The sequence below is a fragment of the Genypterus blacodes genome, unplaced genomic scaffold (assembly GCF_046128005.1).
Source record: "Genypterus blacodes isolate CSIRO-AG114 ecotype Tasmania unplaced genomic scaffold, CSIRO-AGI_Gbla_v1 ptg000032l_1, whole genome shotgun sequence".
Lineage (NCBI taxonomy): Eukaryota > Metazoa > Chordata > Actinopteri > Ophidiiformes > Ophidiidae > Genypterus > Genypterus blacodes.
In genome coordinates, this window is record NW_027466845.1 from 6,914,763 (window position 1) to 6,933,113 (window position 18,351).

Below are 18,351 nucleotides of genomic sequence, written 5' to 3' on the forward strand. Positions count from 1 at the left end.
CCGCTGTCAGGTTTTTAATCTGGAACATTCTTCAACATTAGACGGAGCGCACGCAGGATCACCGAGGCCAAACCACACACACTCAAACACCAGATTCCTCTGTCCGCCTCCATCTTTCATTTCATTTTTTATCAGGGGGCTCTCTCTTTTTAAATTTCAACACTGTTTCTGCTTCTATTCATCACTTTTCTACCCCCGCCCCACACACACACACACACCCACCCACCCACCTCCTCCTCTCTGACAGGATGAAGGATTGACAGTCCAGGCACATTCAGGATCCTTATGTAATCCATTACACACACACATTAGGTGTATTACAGATATGCTGCTTGAATACTTATTATTTCTGTTGAGGATGAAGCTGAGCAGGTACACACACACACACACACACACACACACACACACACACACACACAGTGTTTGTGGGCATAAGTTGGAATCCCATTGATTGAAACGGAAAGGCCTCGGTGTAAAATCAATCCAGAACACAGCTTTCAGATGGTGTGTGTGTGAGCCGGCGATGGTGAACATCGACCCGACCATGGGAGAAACACTCCAGATAGCCCAATCCTCACTACTTGGAATGAGTCTTTGTCACCTTTGAATGGATTCTATGGATCTAACCTATGGATCTAACCATTACAGAGAAGAGCCAGGCGGGAGAAAGACCAACTTGATTGCAGGGAGATCCCCCTCCCCTCCCCCTCCCCTCCCCCTCTAACTCTGATAAGAGGCGATGAAGAACAGCGGCTTCATCATCATGAAGGGTCAGGGGTGATTAAAAAAAAACCTAACCTCAAAGATTCACCTTTATCTGTTTTATAATTATGATACAATTTGATTTCTGTTGAAAACTGATGTAGATGTTAAAATAAATCTATAAGTCCATTATAAGCACGATGCTGTTTATTACTAATGACTGCAGAACCTCCGCCCTGTTGTTGCTTAATTAGAATATTGTTGTTATCTATAATATTTTCCCATCTGCTGAGAAGAGTATGTAAGTATGTGTAACGCAATAGCAGAGCTTTTGTTAAGCATTAAAAAAAAGACAAAAGCGACCTCAATAAATAGAAAACGTTTTTTTTCTTCAAATCAACTTGGTGTTAAATTAAACCGTATTAAGTTATATCAATGTATGGTTTTGTGTTTGACCGGGGTCGATCTGTTGGCTGGGACCTTTCTGAAGATCCAGCTGAAATTCAACAGCGTTCTTATTTTATTGTGTGAAGTGTTGAGTGTCGTCATGCTAACAGACGTTTGTAACGGCTGGAGCTGTCTGCTGAGAGAGAGAACGCTCCTCTGCAAACACAGCGACTCTGGAAGCACAGACAACAACAAAAAGTGCAGAAACCAAAAGACTCTAAAGCTGCAGGACAAAGCAGAGACGGTGCCACAGCTTTACTCTTAGACAGGAGAGAAGTTACAATCAAACAAGAGAGAGAGAGAGAGAGGGCGAGAGGGCGAGAGGGAGAGAGAGAGAGAGAGAGAGAGAGAGAGAGAGAGAGAGATGATAGCGGTAGACTGTGAAAGAAAGAGCTTGGTGAGAATGGAAGAAAATAGAAATTGGTGTGAAGGTGTGGAAGAGTAAAGAGACCAGAGAACAAAGAGAGAGGAAGATGGGGGGGGGGGAGAGAGAGAGAGAGAGAGAGAGAGAGAGAGAGAGAGACAGAGAGAGAGAGAGAGAGAGAGAGAGAGAATGGGAAACAGAATTAAACAACAGAAGAGAGGAAAGACAGAGAACAGAAGTGAGAGATGAGACACAAAAATTCCACTGAACTGTGTGTGTGCGTCTGTACGCGTGTGCGTGCGTGTGCGACTGTATGTGTGTGTGTGTTTGTCCTGAGAGAATCACAGATCAGAGCAACAAGACACCCTGTCATCATCCGACTCTGTACTGGAATCAGGACCTCTCTCTAGAGGGCAAACACACTGATGGTTAAACACAGAGACAGGAAGAGGGAGGGAGAGAGAGAGAGAGAGAGAGAGAGAGAGAGAGAGAGAGAGAGAGAGAGAGAGAGAGAGAGAGAGAGAGACTGACAGACAGAGGCAGAGAGAGAGAGAGAGACTGACAGAGGCAGAGAGAGAGAGACCGAGGCAGAGAGAGAGAGAAAGAGAGAGACCGAGGCAGAGAGAGAGAGAGAGAGTGACAGACAGAGGCAGAGAGAGAGACTGACAGAGGCAGAGAGAGAGAAAGAGGCAGAGAAAGAGAGAGAGACAGACAGAGGCAGAGAGAGAGACAGCCAGAGGGAGAGAGAGCGAGAGCGAGAGCGAGAGCAGGTGAATGAATACTATGAAGCTGTGTTCCTATGGTTCAAAGTCAGAGGCCAAGAGGTAAAGCTGGTGATTCCAGCACCCGGCCTGAGTGATCACGTGTCAGAGAGGCTAATGAGCGCCGCCTCACAGCCATTTAACATCAATCACAACGCCTCTGTGAGAAGCTTCTCATAGAAAACCTTTCATTAGGTCTAATGTTTACAGAAATCCTCTCTGCCGTTCAGACTGCAGCACACAGAGGTCAAACGCAGCAGGAAACGCTTAAGGAAGAGTCACTTTAAGTGTGGGCAGACAAAGACTTCCTGCTCTAATTATCTCCCACAGGGTGAGAGACGCTGCTCATACATAAAACATCTGATTATTGAGACCAGTGGTTCTCAAACTTTCTGGACTGAGCACAAAGCACATAAAGGATGAGCTCAGCAGCAGCAGGACTTCAGCTTACTGTAAATATGATTTCAGAAGGAACAAGGGACAGTTTGCTCCAAAGCCAAAGTGAAAATCATTTAGATTCTTTACAGGGACCGTCTGGTGCAGGGCCAAGTACCGATACTAAAACCACAGCTTGAGAACCTCAGATTCAGACCTCGGAGCTTTTGGCCGTGGTGCTAAATGTGCAGCGCTGTGTTTTTGAACGAGGATCCTAATTTGTTGTTTGCAGGCAGAGGCCGTGAGGATGAAGTCATTACGGTGCAGGCTGTCGCTCATCCGGCCTTATTGAAATCAGGATTCCCATCCCGGGTGTCACAGCTGCGGCGAGCTGTGGGGAATTACAGAATGAAAGCGGTGCCGGCATCACGAGAGACGACTGCACACACAGGGCCCGATCAATTTCCTGCCACTAATGTTTCCGTCACTTTGGCGACATTGATAAGTCTGCTGAACCACACACACATGAGAGATGGGTCTGTCTGATGGATTATTTGAACGAAGCTGTTTACCGCAATCATAACCGCCGACACTCCGAGTTGTTCTACATCCAAATGACAAAGGAGCCGTTTGGGGATTTATAAGGATTTGGACTAAAACAAGCATTTGCATGATATGAACATGCATCAAAGATTCACATAAGCAGCGGCATGAAAGAAATCTGAATTTCCCAAAAAGGATAGCTGCATAGATGCACCGGCAGCTTTCCTCTCATCATAAATCACAGATGATCTCATTCAATTTTCCGTTCTCGTCCTCCGCCATCATTTCGCCCTCCTACCGACAATGTTTAGTATTCGACGTCTTGATATTTGTCATCGCTGCATCTCCCCCCTGCTGTGAACCCTCATCGTTTTCCTCCTCCTCCTCCTCACAAAGCCTCAGACATCCCAATCATCTCTGCTGTCTTCTGGAAAGCAGAGGTTTCGATTGAATAACAGCAAAGTAAATGGATGGATTTTGCACAAAACCAATTAGAGTCAAGGGTCTGACATCGTGCTTCTGGTCCTGACACCACTCATTCTGTCAAATAATGACCTGTTGCTGCACAATGGGTAACGACCCGGCTGCATACATCTGTGCTCCAGTCCCATCTTCCTCTCGTGCCTCACGCTGCTCTCTTGTCTGGACATTCTGGCTGAACCTGGTTAGAGCAAGGCAGGAGGGGACGATTGTATTAAAAACACTGTGGGGTTTGCAAATTCTTCGACAACAACCTCTGTGCCACACTTTAGACTAACAAACTCCAGGAGAATTGTAGCTTAACAAAATTCCAGAGAAGAAGCTTTACAGACGAGTTGAACACAAACACAAACGGAGAACAGGAAGTCGCCTAAACTGCTGTTGGTGCCGTTTGACTCTTGGGACTTCTGAAGCGAAAGATCGATACTAGACCTCACAAACAAACTAACAACTAACTTGACACACTAAAGGTTGTAAAAAAAGAAAGTATGACCTATTTGCTTTCTTTGAAGATCTCCAGTTTAAATCTGACCAATTTCTGACTGTAAACGATGAAGATGAGCAGCTGGTGAGCTCTTCACTTTAATGACTCACTGTAGAAAAGAAAGCAAAACACTGTGATTATAGACATCATATTACAATAAAGTAGGGTTTAATGAAAGGAGGCTCAAGACAGACACAGAGCCCAATTGGATTATTTTATTATTATTCTGCTTTGTCAGTTACAGGAAGGTGTATGTATGTGTGTGTGTGTGTGTGTGTTGTGAGGGACCTTGATCTAAAATCACTAAAGGAGAGACAAAGTGACAGTGGAATGTATCAGAACAGTTTCTCTACTGCAGCGTGTTAGTTTGTTATGAAGGCAGATTGGTAAACGTGTTACCTCTGAAACGCCTTTTCTGTAGGCGGATTTTTTTTTATCTTCCGTCCTTCATTAAAATGGAAGAGAAAGGCACAAACTTGCTTGGTTCACAGTTGCACACAAGAGAAGTGGAGCGGCTTGAGGCGAATCGGGGAACAACTCGGGGAGGAAACCGGTCCGTCTCAGTCGGGTGCAGCTTATTGGAACACGGCCCGTCAAACAGCTGCAGTCAGAAGGTGTGTGAGAGGTTTACCTGTGTGTTCTTGACTATGGGAACACTTCCTTCATTGACATGCTGCGTAAATGTGAAGAACATTGGTGGCGTTGTGAGAGTGGCACAGGGTCTCAATCAGATTTTCCGTCTGCCCTCTTCCTCCCCGTCTCTTCCTCTCTACTCATCTTCTCAGCGGCCACGTGTCCGAATCCTCTCCATCCATCTCCGTCCCTTTAACCCTCAGCCTCGCTCACCCCTACTGTCCTCGTCTCGCTTCAGGTTTCTCATACAGGTTTGATGGCCTTTTCACACTCTTCCTTACTCTCTTCATCCATCCGTCCATCTCTCTCTCTCTCTCTCTCTCTCTCTGTCTCTCTGTCTGACCCAGAGGGCTGTGTCCTGCCGAAATCCAATCCTCTCTCCTTTTTAAACCCGCTGTTCCATTTCACTCCCATTTTGTCACACTGCAGTGCACACACAATGCCTGCTCCTCCCCTATTTCAGCCCACATGCTGTTTCCACAAACACACACACACACACACACAAATACAAACACTACACACAGCGCGCACACACACACACACACAGACGTTGATCCAAGAGCTTAGGAAAGTCCATAGGTAAAGATGTAATTAGACCATCGATCAAATGTTTTACTTTGCACGTTTCTGTCTAACCTCACACACACATAAACACACACACACACACACACACACACACAAATGGCCATCCATCACAGCCTTACTGAATCTGCTCAACCTCAGCTCAGAACCAATCACACAGGGGTTAGAGACTAACTGAGTGTTTTGGTGTGTGTCAGTGTATGTGTGTGTGTGAGAGAGGGAGAGAGAGAAAGAGAAAGAGCATTTACCCTATTATTGTAACTAGTGTGTGCTGGAGGGTCAACACACACACAAACACACGCATGAGCACACACACCCTGATTCAGTTCTTAGCAGGTGAGAACACGTTTGTACCGTGGTCGAACCAAAGTGACACCTGGACCGATCAATGTCTGTGCTGTCATGGATTATTGGCATTAAACATGAAATCTATGGAAGTGTAAAAAGCCTAAATGAGCCACGCTGCATTTAGCATCAGGGATAAACAAAGAGCCGTCTGGAAATTGGGAGTAAACGGCTGCACTGGTGAGAAGTGACGAGGCGTGTAGCATTTAGGTTACCAACCTCCCTGGGGAAGGAGCACAGCCTGGGGGAATTGAGCCTATAAGGTAGCAGGTCAGACCCTGACCCTAACCCATCATCATCATCATCGTCACCATCATCATCAGCTGGATGTTACGCCACCAGAGGAGCAATGACGTCGCCTACACTGTGGACTTAAGGAAACATTTCAAGAAATAAATGAATGAAAAATGAACCCAAATCCCAGTAGAACACCTCCAGGACGTGTGTGTGTGTGTGTGTTTGCTTCCCTTCACCAAATGTGAAACCAACCGAACCAAAGAACAAAGAAACAACAAACCCAAAGGTCAGACTGCAGTGTGATGAACGATCTGAAAATCAGCTAAAGGGACAAAGTGGGGTTATTCCAGAAATGTTCCAAAAATATGTAAACAGAAGAGTGAGAGCTGCTCATCAACCACAACATGAGCACATTCATCTTTATTGTAAATATAATAAATACAAATATATAGTCGGAGGTACTGCTTCACTAAAACGTACAGGAAAATACAACATGAGAAAGAGTCACGTGAGTGTGTGTGTGTGTGTGTGTGTGTGTGTGTGTGTGAGCGTCTGATAAACTCACATCAGGAGAGCTCAGAGTCGCCAGATAACAACTTTGGTTAAATCGAGTTTGAGTCTCAATAAAAGTGTTACCGTGCCGATGTGGGGAGGTCTGTGTGAGATATCAATCATACCTCAACGATGTTTTTCTTCCTCTCTGGCGCTTCGTCCCTTTTTTGCTCCCCTGATTGATGAGGCCGATAACGCAACAGCATGCTGACTCAAAATGGCCGAGCTGCGAGGACAAACTGGGACATTAGCAGCCGAGTAGAGGGTAAACTCAGAAAGCGTCTCGCTTTGGAACTGTGATTGGTCGCCCGAGTGGTGTGTGTGTGTGGGTGCGTGGTCTAAGTCTCTTGGATGACAACGTGGTTACTCGTGTTTGAGGAAGAGGGCGGCTCCGCTCTGGATCCACTGGCTGGGGTTTGGTCCGCAGGGCAGCGAGACGTGTGTGACCACCTTTGCCCTCTCTGAGCTGCTGTACAGAGGCAGCCAGATGTTCTCCTCTGAAGCCCCCGAGTCTGCAGACGACCCCTAGGATCCAACACAACACACACAGTTAATTGGATTTGCAAAACAGGAACAAATCAGTTACATGCCACTGTAATAAAATAGGTGAAATCCAGCAGGAAACTAAATGAAGGTAACATTGAACCTCCTTGTTAGAGTGTGTAAGCTGCTGTTTCAAACCTGTGACACCCAGGCCATGGAGCAGGGTGGGACCGCCGACACACTGGAAGAGTCGTGTTGGTTCTCACACAGATGAGCACCGTCAAAACTGCAACCCTCCAACTGGAGCCCCCCGACCTAGAGAAGGAGTGACAGAGAGAAAGTGAGGAGACCGATGGGGCTGACCTTCATCCTCTCCATTAGGTTGATTAGGTTTTGTGATACTGCCTCCATTTTTTCATTTTCTAATAACGCCGTCACGGTGCTGGTCAGGGGAAGTCCATCTCTATCAACAGGTTGAGCTGGTTGAGCCTGATTTTGGGTCAAACGACCTCGATTGTGAACCATTTTCTTTTGCTGAATGGACTCAAAAGAATTGAATCGCTGTGAAGAATCCTGATTTCCATCTCTGTGGCGGCGCCTTGAGCGAGACCATCCTTCATCCTGTCTGCTGTGAGACAGATCCCTTCACTGCACATCTGTCAGCCACTGGAGCTGAGCTGCATCAGTGTGAATGAATCAAAACACTGAGCGCTCCATCAGTTTCACACAGGGTGAAGTCCAAAGAAGCCTAAGACACTATTCAAGGTGAAGAAGCTGGTACAAGAACCTTCAGGCACACTTAAGAGAACAAGGACCTTCATCTGAAAAGCATTACAGGATCCTTGTGTTTGTTCCTCACATCTTAAGTCAGGCTAATGAGGTAAGAAAACATAAATAAGGGAAATGTGAAGATAATTAGAAGAACCTGGAACACACCCATCAAATTTGAGAGAGGGGAAATATGGAGCTTGACAGGAAGTCGTCATTAAGGCCATCATCAGATTAACTAATCACCATCTGAGCTCCACTGATGACAGGAGGAGCCTGTTCGCCATATTGTGTGTGTGAGACAGGCGGTGATGCCGTGCCAGTGACTCAGGGGGTTTTCCACAGTAGGCCTGACAATTAGGGAAGTCTGCCATCAAGTCAGTCACACACACAGACAGACTACTAAAACGCCATAATCCATGCACAAGAGCAAGCGTTTGTTTGTGTGTGTGTCAGAGACTGTGTGTGTGTCTGTGGAAAGAAGGCGCACTGCTTCACAACAATTACCCTCTCTTTCTTTCTGTCTGTCAGATGTCGGAGTATTTTCCTTCCCTCCCTGCAGCTGCGAGCTTCTTTTAGAGCACCCGCACCCTTCTACCCTCCCTCTCTCTCCCTCCCTCTCCCTCCCTCTCTCTCCCTCTCTCTCCCTCTCTCTCCCTCCCTCGGTACTTAAACTAAATAAAGTTTTGACATGGAGAGCAACTGCCTAAAAGCATTTAAATCATAGACACTACAGACAAAGTAATAGGCAACGCAAACAAAACTTTAATCGCTCATATGTCAGGAGGTGGGAGGGGAGAAGACATTGTCTGTGCAGAATATTGGATATGCCTCAGACTTTCCCTCCTAGTGCTTTAGATTTCAACCCATCACTTGCATCAAATACAGAGGAGCAGACTTAGAAAGGAGTGCTGTCGAAAGCAGCAGCCGGTCGTCTCTGGTGGATACACAGCAAACTGGCAATTAAATGAACATATTGCTTTCCTTCTCGCTCTTTCTGCTGCTTGCTGCCTCCCCATCAGGATCTTACTTCTACCTCTGCCAACCTTACAGTCCATTATTCTCAAATTGTCTCTGAGCCTTTTACAGTATATAATACAGTTTTGTCCTAAAGAAGAACAGCGTGCAGTGTATCGTGCATTTACTGCCTGTGTTTGACATCAGCGGTTATGTGTGAGTCGTTTGTCGTAATTCTACCTTCACTTGCAGCTTGGCCTCTGCAATGGAACTCTGCCACGATGACACAAACACCAAACTGTCCATTGAGCAACCCATTGACCTAAAACCATAAAAAAAAAAAGGGATTAAGCTTTGCACGCACACGCACACACACACACACACACACACACACACACACACACACACTCTCACTCCCGGGGCTCAGTGTTGTTTTCATGCAGACAGACTGGTAGTCTCCTGCAGTGCAGCGCTGCGTCTCCCAGCCTGCACCTGGTTGGTGTGTTGGTGACTGGTGCGATGCTGCAGTGGGAGGAAGAGGCGCAGTGAAGGCGACAGCGGCACTGTGATGTGTGCTGCAATTTAGGTGTCAGGGTTTCAGTGTGTGTGTTTGTGCGCCCGTCTACTGCTCCCTGCACAGAGCGGGTCAGCAGCGCACTGAAAATAGCGTGCTCACATTCTGGCAGCACCAGCCGCTGCCCAGCACTGCTCACACCCAAGGATAATGTATGATAATGGATTCTTCCTAATCTCACCGGATAATGTGCCACCAAAATACTCAACCATGCCCTCTGCACTTTACTTTGCAAAATTAGTGCTCACTGTCACACACACACACAACTACACACACACACACACACACACACACACACACACACACACACACACACACAGTTTTACCTGGCAGTCTCCTGTCGCAGAGCGTTGAGGAAGGTGTCAGGGTGGAAGAGCTCAGACAGGTCAAGGGTATCCGACAGAAGAGCCTGTCTACCGGCGCGCTCCACCCAACTCTGATACATGATGTGAGAAGGAACACACGCACACATGCACACACTCAGATTAATGCATTTCAAACAGATGACACATTTGTTTCAGCAGTCATGAGGAACATTTACAGAATCAATCACAGAAAATTAACAAGTTCATAATTCATTACAATTGGACATTTACACAATATGTTTTGCAAACACAATTAGTATGAAGCGATAATACATCATGTAAAAATCATCATTCCTCTCCGAGTGTGCGTTTGTTAGAGACTTACACAGCAGCAGCAGGGAGTCAGGAAAGTTTGATCACATCAGCAAGAATGGCTGATAAAGCCGGAAAGTGAAATATGTATATACACAAAGTCTGTGCACAAACGTTTACAGTCTGAGTTCCATCAGCAGCCTTGACACTTGACTGAAGATTGAAGCCTTTCTGTATTTCTTTGGAAAACAGAGTGTCGGGTTTGTGTTCAATCACCATGGAAACATGGGGCTTTGAGGGTCAGCTGAAGAATATTGCTGATAAAATGAATAGAAACATAAGATCGACTCTCTCTCTCTCTTACATAGAGATTACTCATTCTATTACATTTGTTTTCAGCAAATCAGCCACAAACACACGCACACACGCACATTGTTGCAGAGTGACGCACATCTCTAGTCTCACACACGCAGTATATGCGCACATGTGTGGGCATGTGTAGCAACAGAGAGGTTTGAGTATTAATAATGCAGCGAGCCATGTGTGTGTTAGCATTTGTGTGTTTTCAAGGTCGTCCAGAACATCAGCACACCGCCGTGTTGTGAGCTCTTCAGAGGCTCCACTCTGCAGCATCCACAGGCTACTCCACCTTTATTAGTCTGATTAGCAAACAGGACACACACACGCTGCTAAAGGAGATGTCACTCAGTACCAATAGCAGAAATAGACAGTTAAGGACAGTGTTGCGCCCGGACACACACACACACATGAAGACAGATGGAGAGCAGGTAGACAGGAAAGTAGCAAACAGACAGTCACAAGAGATGGCAGGCAGACAGGGAGAGACATTCACACAAACAGATGGGTAGGCAGGCAGGCTAGCAGAGAGACAGACTCGCCCACGCTCAGAAGAGAGAAAGACATCACATTCATATATTAATAAATCATTTCTGAATGTGTGTGTGCGTGTGTGTGCGTGTGTGTGTGTACTATGCGTATACTAGCCTGCCAGAGCATATTGAGGTAGGCGTACAGTCAGACAGTCAAGAGGAGATCATAGGCGTTTCAGCCCTGAACTTTCATTTCCTGGCTGCAGCCCGGTCGGCAGCTAGACTTCCCGCAGCGTCACGCTTTCATATAATAATCCCCTTTATTTATGACACGCTTCTTGAAAACAACATTAAGAACCTTGGCACGGGTTCTGTTAGCTCTTTGCAGAAATCAGTTAAGTATAAATTGAGCCAGAGACTTTAAACTTTAAAGGAGTGGGTCTGATACTTGAAGCGAGCCTCGGTGTTAAACACTCAGGGACTTCTGTCATGTGCAGATAGAAGCAGAGAAGAGGCTGTGATCAATTTTACGGGGGCCAGTTCATAGTTTACAATATCTGGTGTGCAAAGACAGTGTTAATCGGAGGTGGAGGACAAGGCTCCCAGCGGGGTAGAAATGCACAATGTACTGAAATGGACCCGGCAGTCATTATATTAATGCTGACTAGAGAGCTCTTATGCCTCTTAAGTCTCATTCCCGTGAGAGTAGAATCACACAGCAGCACATTATCCCACAGGCATCCACGGATTAGTAATAACGTCGGAAGCTTGTAAGCAATTGGCCTTCATTGCAAACAATCAGATTGATATTCTGCCAATGAGACAGACGTGTCAGGAGAGGCAAGTGACTTCTTGTCTTTGATCAATGATCCCAACCGAACCGCCGCTTCTTTCGCTGATCGGATTGGAAATTGTTGAGAAATAAAGAGGAGGATTGAGTGGAAGAGGGGGGGGGGAGTTGTGTTGTGTTGTGTTACCTGTATGGCGAGAGCACGTGTCACTACAGCTCGGAGGTACTGCATGGGCTCCTCTGGACCGTCCCACTTATTCTGCCAGGTCAAGGGACACTAAGACAGAGGGACAGAGACATGGAGAGGGAGAGACATGGGTTTGTTAAGTGAATACAGAATATGACTGAGGAGGAATTGTTAAGGTAGGACAGAAAAAACTCGAGAGAAAGTTTGTGGGTGTGTGTGTGTGTGTGGTTGAGTGAGATGTGGGAATGAGACGAAAGACCTGCTGATTAAGATAAAAGGAGAGGAGGAACATGGTGAAAAAGAGATTATGCCCGGGGCGGCTGTCAGGAGATTGTGAAATTACAGTGAAAGGTTGATTGTGTATCACTTCTCCTCCACCCTCATATCCCCCCCACACACACACACACTCCATCCAGCCTCGGGACACACAGCTTTCACTACATTTATCATCAAAGGCTCAGAGCTGGAGCCAAACAAACACGCAGCACATCACAACAATGCCGACAGTTTATACAAAGCCTGTCATTGTGAGTTTGAAATTGTGAAAATTAGGGAAAAACCGTATAGGAATCAGGGGCATGTTTCTGGATCAGTCACGCATCAAATGTGTTAACTGATGTGAAACGCCTCATCCAAACTGTTCAGAATTCATCTTTTCAGCTAGCATTGCATCACACGGCCCCTTCGCTCGCTTTACTGGAAGGAACACAGACGTCTTCCTCTGTGGCGTTTTGAGCGATTGGCGCGCTAAAGCCGTGTAAAATGTCACACTTTGAAGTTTAGACGCTTCATAAAATGAGTTTGGCGTGTTGCCACCGCAGCGGCAAAGGCTCGAGAAACCATTTGGCCTCTGAAACTCTCACACTTCCATAGGGAGTGAGGCCTAAGCAGCAGGGTAGGAGTCCATTTTTAACTGCAGCTAAAAATAGATATGACTGACTAACACTGCAAAACATCTGGAAATAATACATACACAACAACAGTAGCACTCAGTCATTATTGTGTGGTAAGTGTCCCAAACACACAATGACTCTCCAAAAGGACAACGAAGGGAACTAACCAGAATCTAATTGGTTCTTTCGTAAGTTTCCCCAAAGTTGTTACAGAAGTTTTTTAACAAACCAGCTGAAAAACAAACACTAGCAGATTGTTTGGAATCTGAATTTGGAAATGGTTTGCAATACAGAGGAAGGGATGTAGGCAAACTCATTTTCAGTAAAAGACGTGTGTGTGGGAACAAAGTGAATAAGATGATTCTGTGGAAAACTTGGACATCTGTCTCACACTGCAACCAGAACATTTTGTGCTTCAACTCTTTCATGAATCCAACTTCTTCCCTTCATTTAGTCTCATTAACACCTCGTGTTTTAAATGTAAACACCAGGAGCCCACAAACATACTGTGTGTGTGTGTGTGTGTGTGTGGAGGTCAGTTTGTCTCCACTCTCGGGTCTCCTTCCTTCCTTACCTCTTGGTTGAGCAGGGCGGTGGCCAGCTTGTGGACTTCAGGCGTTAGCAGCTGGGTTCCTCTGATCACCTTGCTCAGTGCAGCGAGGGATTGGTGAATACCCTGCGACGATACTTACACAGTTTAGCTTACAACAAAATGTATCTACTGTGCCATATTTAGCTGTGTTAATGTATTCAGAGCAGCGAGGCGAGATAGTGATCTTACATCTAGACAAATGCTGTACATAGTTTCATGATAACTCTAAAGCTGAGAGCATTATTTGTCAGTAAACATGATGTCAATTCAGGTTTTTCTTAATCAACAAATGCTCGTTTTTAGCAATTCAAACTCTACGATCACCGTAACAGTGGATTTTATTGTAACAGTGGTGTGTATTTAACACACCTGGACCAAGCGGATGGCATTAAATTGCTCCAAAACGATGAATGAGAGGACCGGTGACCCGTGACCTTCTGTCGGTGGGGCAACCTTCTGGTGAATCAGAGTAGAACCCTGAGATAGAGACAGGGACAGAGAGAGAGAGAGAGACACACAGAGATTGTCATTTCCCCACATTTCAGCACTCCACTATCATTACTTTATGACACGAGCTCTGTTGACGCACAGCCCGAATAATTATAGGATGTGATTGTGATCAGCGGCGCTCTCTCTGATCCCATCACATGTTTTGATAACATGAAATTACCCAACGTTTCAATTAAGATGATTGGAGGGGGGCCGGAAGTTGTCAGCTCAAACACAAAGCTACTCACTCGGCTGTGAGCAGTTACGACGCTGTGTGATTGTGTTGGAAGGGGAAAGAGGGAAAGAAGGGCAATAAAAGATAAAAGGAGAAAGTAAGGAAGCGGCGGCGCTCTCACACGCTGCGGGACAGAATTATATAATCATCACCTTCCTTTCACCACACAGATACACGAGGTGTTTCTTTGGCCTGCGGTATTTCATTCCTTGCGGCATAATTTTGCATAATCACATCCCGGCATTACTTTATGTTTGTCGTATCGCTGCATCACTTTTAGTATTCTATAAACCAGCGCCGTAAATCTGTTGAGTCAGAGCGGCTGCACGGTCGCGGCGTTCACATCCGTAGCTCTTTTTTTACTTCAAACTGCTAACTATGCATTAGAAAACCCACCCATAGCAATTCTACGTCTTTAAAGAGCACATCTAGACAGCTTTCACTTTGATATGATATTCATGAGCTTTATGAACATAAAATACATTCTCATAACACAACACAGGGAATCCTCTCATCCTCTCTGTATGTCTGCACACTGGCAAACACAGGGGCAATTAATTTACATGATTTAACACACAGATCTAAGGCTTGATCCCACAACCACATGGCAGCAGTGCAAGAACATGAACGCACGCAGAGAAAAAGGCCAGCTTGCACAAACAATGATAATCTCCTGTATTTTGTCGCCGACATCACAGTCTGCATCTGCAACCTATTCTGCTTTCCTTGTCTCCACTAGGAAAGAGGCAGATGAGCAGAAGGGAGAGAGGGAGGGAGAGAGAGAGAGAGAGAGAGAAGCTTTGTAGGCCTGAGAGGGAGGAAGGTAGACAATGCTGAGGGCGATAAATGAGACAATAAGAGAAAAGGGTGGTAGGATGGGATTCAGTTTGTCGACTGCTCTTCTTTTGTCTCTTTACAAACATGGAACTGAACAGCTAAATAAACATTCTGTGCTCCGTTCCTCCTCGCTGGAAACAGTCTATGTAAGGATTTGTCAAAAATGAATACACACACATACACACAAGAGAAGCAGACATGAGAGTGAACTTTCACTAGAAGATGAAGGAGGGAGAAGAAGTGTGATGGACGTTATGAGAGTGAGATAAAGAGGAACGGAGTGAGAGAAGGGAGCTAAATTATTTAATCTGCAGGTGGATGTCCCTTTAATTTGAAAGGTGCTGGTCGCCAAGCAACCACACACAGCGGGGCCCGGGCAGGCCAGTGGCTATCGTGCACAGCGCTCAATTAGATTGCGCTAATTTCCAATTAGCTTTCAGAGATTTTTATTTGGAATAATTACAGCTGCTTGGTCTACGGGACAACATGACTCTGCATACTAAAGAGGAGCAGAGAGGACTGGAGAAAAGACTAAAACGCTTTTCTAATTATTCAAATAAACAGTAAATATGTTGATGAACACGGTCTGGGGTTTAATGAAGGAATTCAGCGGTTTATTAAGCAGTTAATGTTTGAGTTTTTGAATAAACTGCTCATTTCAGTGATGTGTAAATAAAGTTGTGACCACTCTGCACCCATCTTAACACAAAGTCAACACACAAGGACTGTGATGTTAAACTCTACCGTTTTGGGGTTACTTTGGAAAGAAGAAGACAGAACAGTACGATTCCTCTCTCTGTAATGTGTTTGTTTTCTCAGTATAGGACAGGAACATAAAGAAGAAGTGGAAAGAGGAAGTGAACACCGACCTGGTTGAGTTTCTTCCACAGATTGAGGACAGGCGATAAGCCATTGGACCAGAGTTCCCTGTCAAACTTTGACCCTGCTGCTACAGAGCGGCTCAGGATACGAAGTTGGGAGATCACCTGCAAGTCAAGCAAATCACTCTTAGATACGTCAGTCAGTCGGTCAGTCATAATGCCATGTATACTGTACATTAAACTGCAAATCTGTTGTCTCCACCATTAGTAACGCCTGCTTGTGTCTTCCTAAAACACAAACAGCCACAAATTAAGAAGCTTACCTCTCTGTAATATGATTATAAGTAGTTGAATGAGTAAAGATAAAGTCTGTGAAGACTCTTAATAGGGTTTATAAATACACTAATTAGAAAGGAAAACCTGCCCAAAGTGAAAAATGTGCAAAAAATGAATAAATCAAATACAAATAACATAATACGACATCATGAATATTTGTGGTGACTGCACTGTGTCAACACTTTCTGGACCTGCAATATTCCATCTGAAAAGGCCAAGCCCCAAACACAACTCCTAACAGCTCCTTACACACCCAATCAAGCATGCTTAGCTCCAGGCTCACACTCCTGGATAGTGCTTTTATCTAGACTAAGTGTGTGTCTGTTTGTGTATTTCTGCAAGTGTGTGTGTATGTGTGTGTGTGCGTGAGCGTTCTGGGGAAGGCAGAGCGCCTGATAAATGGCTTTCATTTGGTCCAGCAGAACTCTTTACTAACACCTTCTTTATCTGCTCTGCTCAGGAGGAAGAGTGTGTGCTCGTATGTGTGTGTTTGTGAGAGACAGAGAGAGAGAGACAGACAGAGAGAGAGAGAGAGAGAGAGAGAGAGAGAGAGAGAGAGAGAGAGAGAGAGAGAGAGAGAGAGAGAGAGAGAGAGAGAGAGAGAGAGAGAGAGACAGACAGATGCGGAAAGCAAAAACCTGATACGTAATCTCAAACTTTCTATGACAGCAGAAAAAATCAAGGCAGGGGAGGACGGAGACGTGAAATATTTGAGATATATTTAGATTTAAATATATTGAGATTTACCCTGTTATGAATGTTGTCAGCCAATACATCCCCAGGTAACAACAGCAAAACACAAACACAGAGAAACCTGCATGTGTGGAGGACCAGCAGACATTTGGTCCCCTTCAAAATGACTTGGTTCACATTTATTTTGAAACAGCAGCCAGCAGGCCCATTTACTAAAACCAGTCCCTTGGGTTGGCCACTGTGTGTGTGTGTGTGTGTGTGTGTGTGTGTGTGTGTGTGTGTGTGTGTGTGTGTGTGGTTAAGTACCCAGCCCACAGGCAGTGACAGCGGTCTTTAGGGAGAAAAGAGGGCAGACCCACATTCGGCAAAAAAGAGAGCGAGAGAGGAGGAAAGGGAGAGTGATAAATGACAACTGGGAGGGAGACAATGACATGGAGGAGAGATAGGTGGAGATAGAAGTGGAGATGAAGACATCAGAGAGACACTCAGGCGCACTCACACACACACAGCCAGCGGCCTTGCGGGAGTTGTGTGAATTAAAATAGGTGAACGGTTCCAGTGATCTACCTGCATAGACTTAAATACGTTTAACACCCACATGGGGGCTTCTTACACGAGCAGATATGATTCTACTGTTTGGTGCTGGTGAACACACATAGAATGACACATACACACAAAACGCATGCATGGTATACAAACTGAGGCTCAGAATGTCATCACTTCTATCAGCCCATGATGTCCCTCCGTCCATCATGTCTCTCTTTTCTCTGTCTGTAACTCAGTCTCTCTCTCCCCCTCCCTGGACAGACCGATGATGTTGCATTACGCAACTCTTCATCCCGTCTTAGTTCGAGCTACGTTCTGCTCTTTTGGTGCAATCATTCTGTCACTAGAATGCACACACATCAACTATATGCACACACACACAGAAACATGAAGTCACGTCAATCAAAGCATATATATTATGTATGCATAAGTCTGGGAACTCTACTGTGTGTTACAGGGAGTTACATCAGAATTTCCGATGACAAGCAACACACGTGCAAATTAACATGCGCACAAATATATACATGAACACACACATTCAGAAATTCGCAATTATATTTATGTGCTTGTGAGTATGAAACATTAGCTACCTGCAGCTGCACACTGTAAACATTGACTTCACACACACAGCAAACTGGGAAAAGGCTAAATGAAGAGGTAACCAAAGAAGACATGCACACACACACATTTCTATTTTTTGATCCTTCACTGACTAGATTTACTTTCTAGTCCTTAATCTCATGGTGATATACCAGAATTCTCAGGTTCCAGGGAATAAGAGAGCTATAGAATATATTGATTATGGCGTAGCACCAAATAGATCATACAGAAATGTCCAATCAAAAATAGTAAATGAATACTAAATCAAACAATTACTAATACATCAGTCTAAGTCACTTCTGACAACCCTGTCAGTCAAAAATGTCCGAAATTCATCAATCTACCCCTACAGATTTTGGTCAATTGTCACAGAATTTGACAAATACAATGTCCGGACACAAAGACGGAGAAAAGTTTTATCTCTGTTTTCTGATAAAGCAGATGATGAAGTTTCAGCAAAACAATAAATCAAGCAGTAAAGCAAGTAGCCAATGTCCACGGCCAAGAATGGAACATTTAGTGGAAATGTGGAAATGCTTTTAGATTTACAGTTTACCCCCAAATGCCTCCTTTTCATTTTCTACCACACTTACAATAG

At 45.1% G+C, this 18,351-nt stretch overlaps 1 protein-coding gene across 2 annotated transcripts in view; it reads right to left on the bottom strand.

The window, feature by feature from the left end:
• Window positions 1-6,344: 6,344 nt before the first annotated feature.
• dync2h1 (dynein cytoplasmic 2 heavy chain 1) overlaps window positions 6,345-18,351 on the bottom strand; it is a 74,384-nt gene continuing 62,377 nt past the window's right edge. For both annotated transcript variants that reach the window (XM_076146061.1, XM_076146059.1), the window contains exons 89-96: window positions 15,627-15,743; window positions 13,566-13,673; window positions 13,179-13,280; window positions 11,712-11,801; window positions 9,614-9,723; window positions 8,954-9,035; window positions 7,187-7,303; window positions 6,345-7,030 (exon numbers count right to left, since the gene is read on the bottom strand). In XM_076146061.1, the coding sequence (XP_076002176.1) occupies window positions 6,869-7,030; window positions 7,187-7,303; window positions 8,954-9,035; window positions 9,614-9,723; window positions 11,712-11,801; window positions 13,179-13,280; window positions 13,566-13,673; window positions 15,627-15,743 (888 nt within the window). In that variant the 3' untranslated portion in view covers window positions 6,345-6,868. The remainder of the gene's footprint in view (window positions 7,031-7,186; window positions 7,304-8,953; window positions 9,036-9,613; window positions 9,724-11,711; window positions 11,802-13,178; window positions 13,281-13,565; window positions 13,674-15,626; window positions 15,744-18,351) is intronic.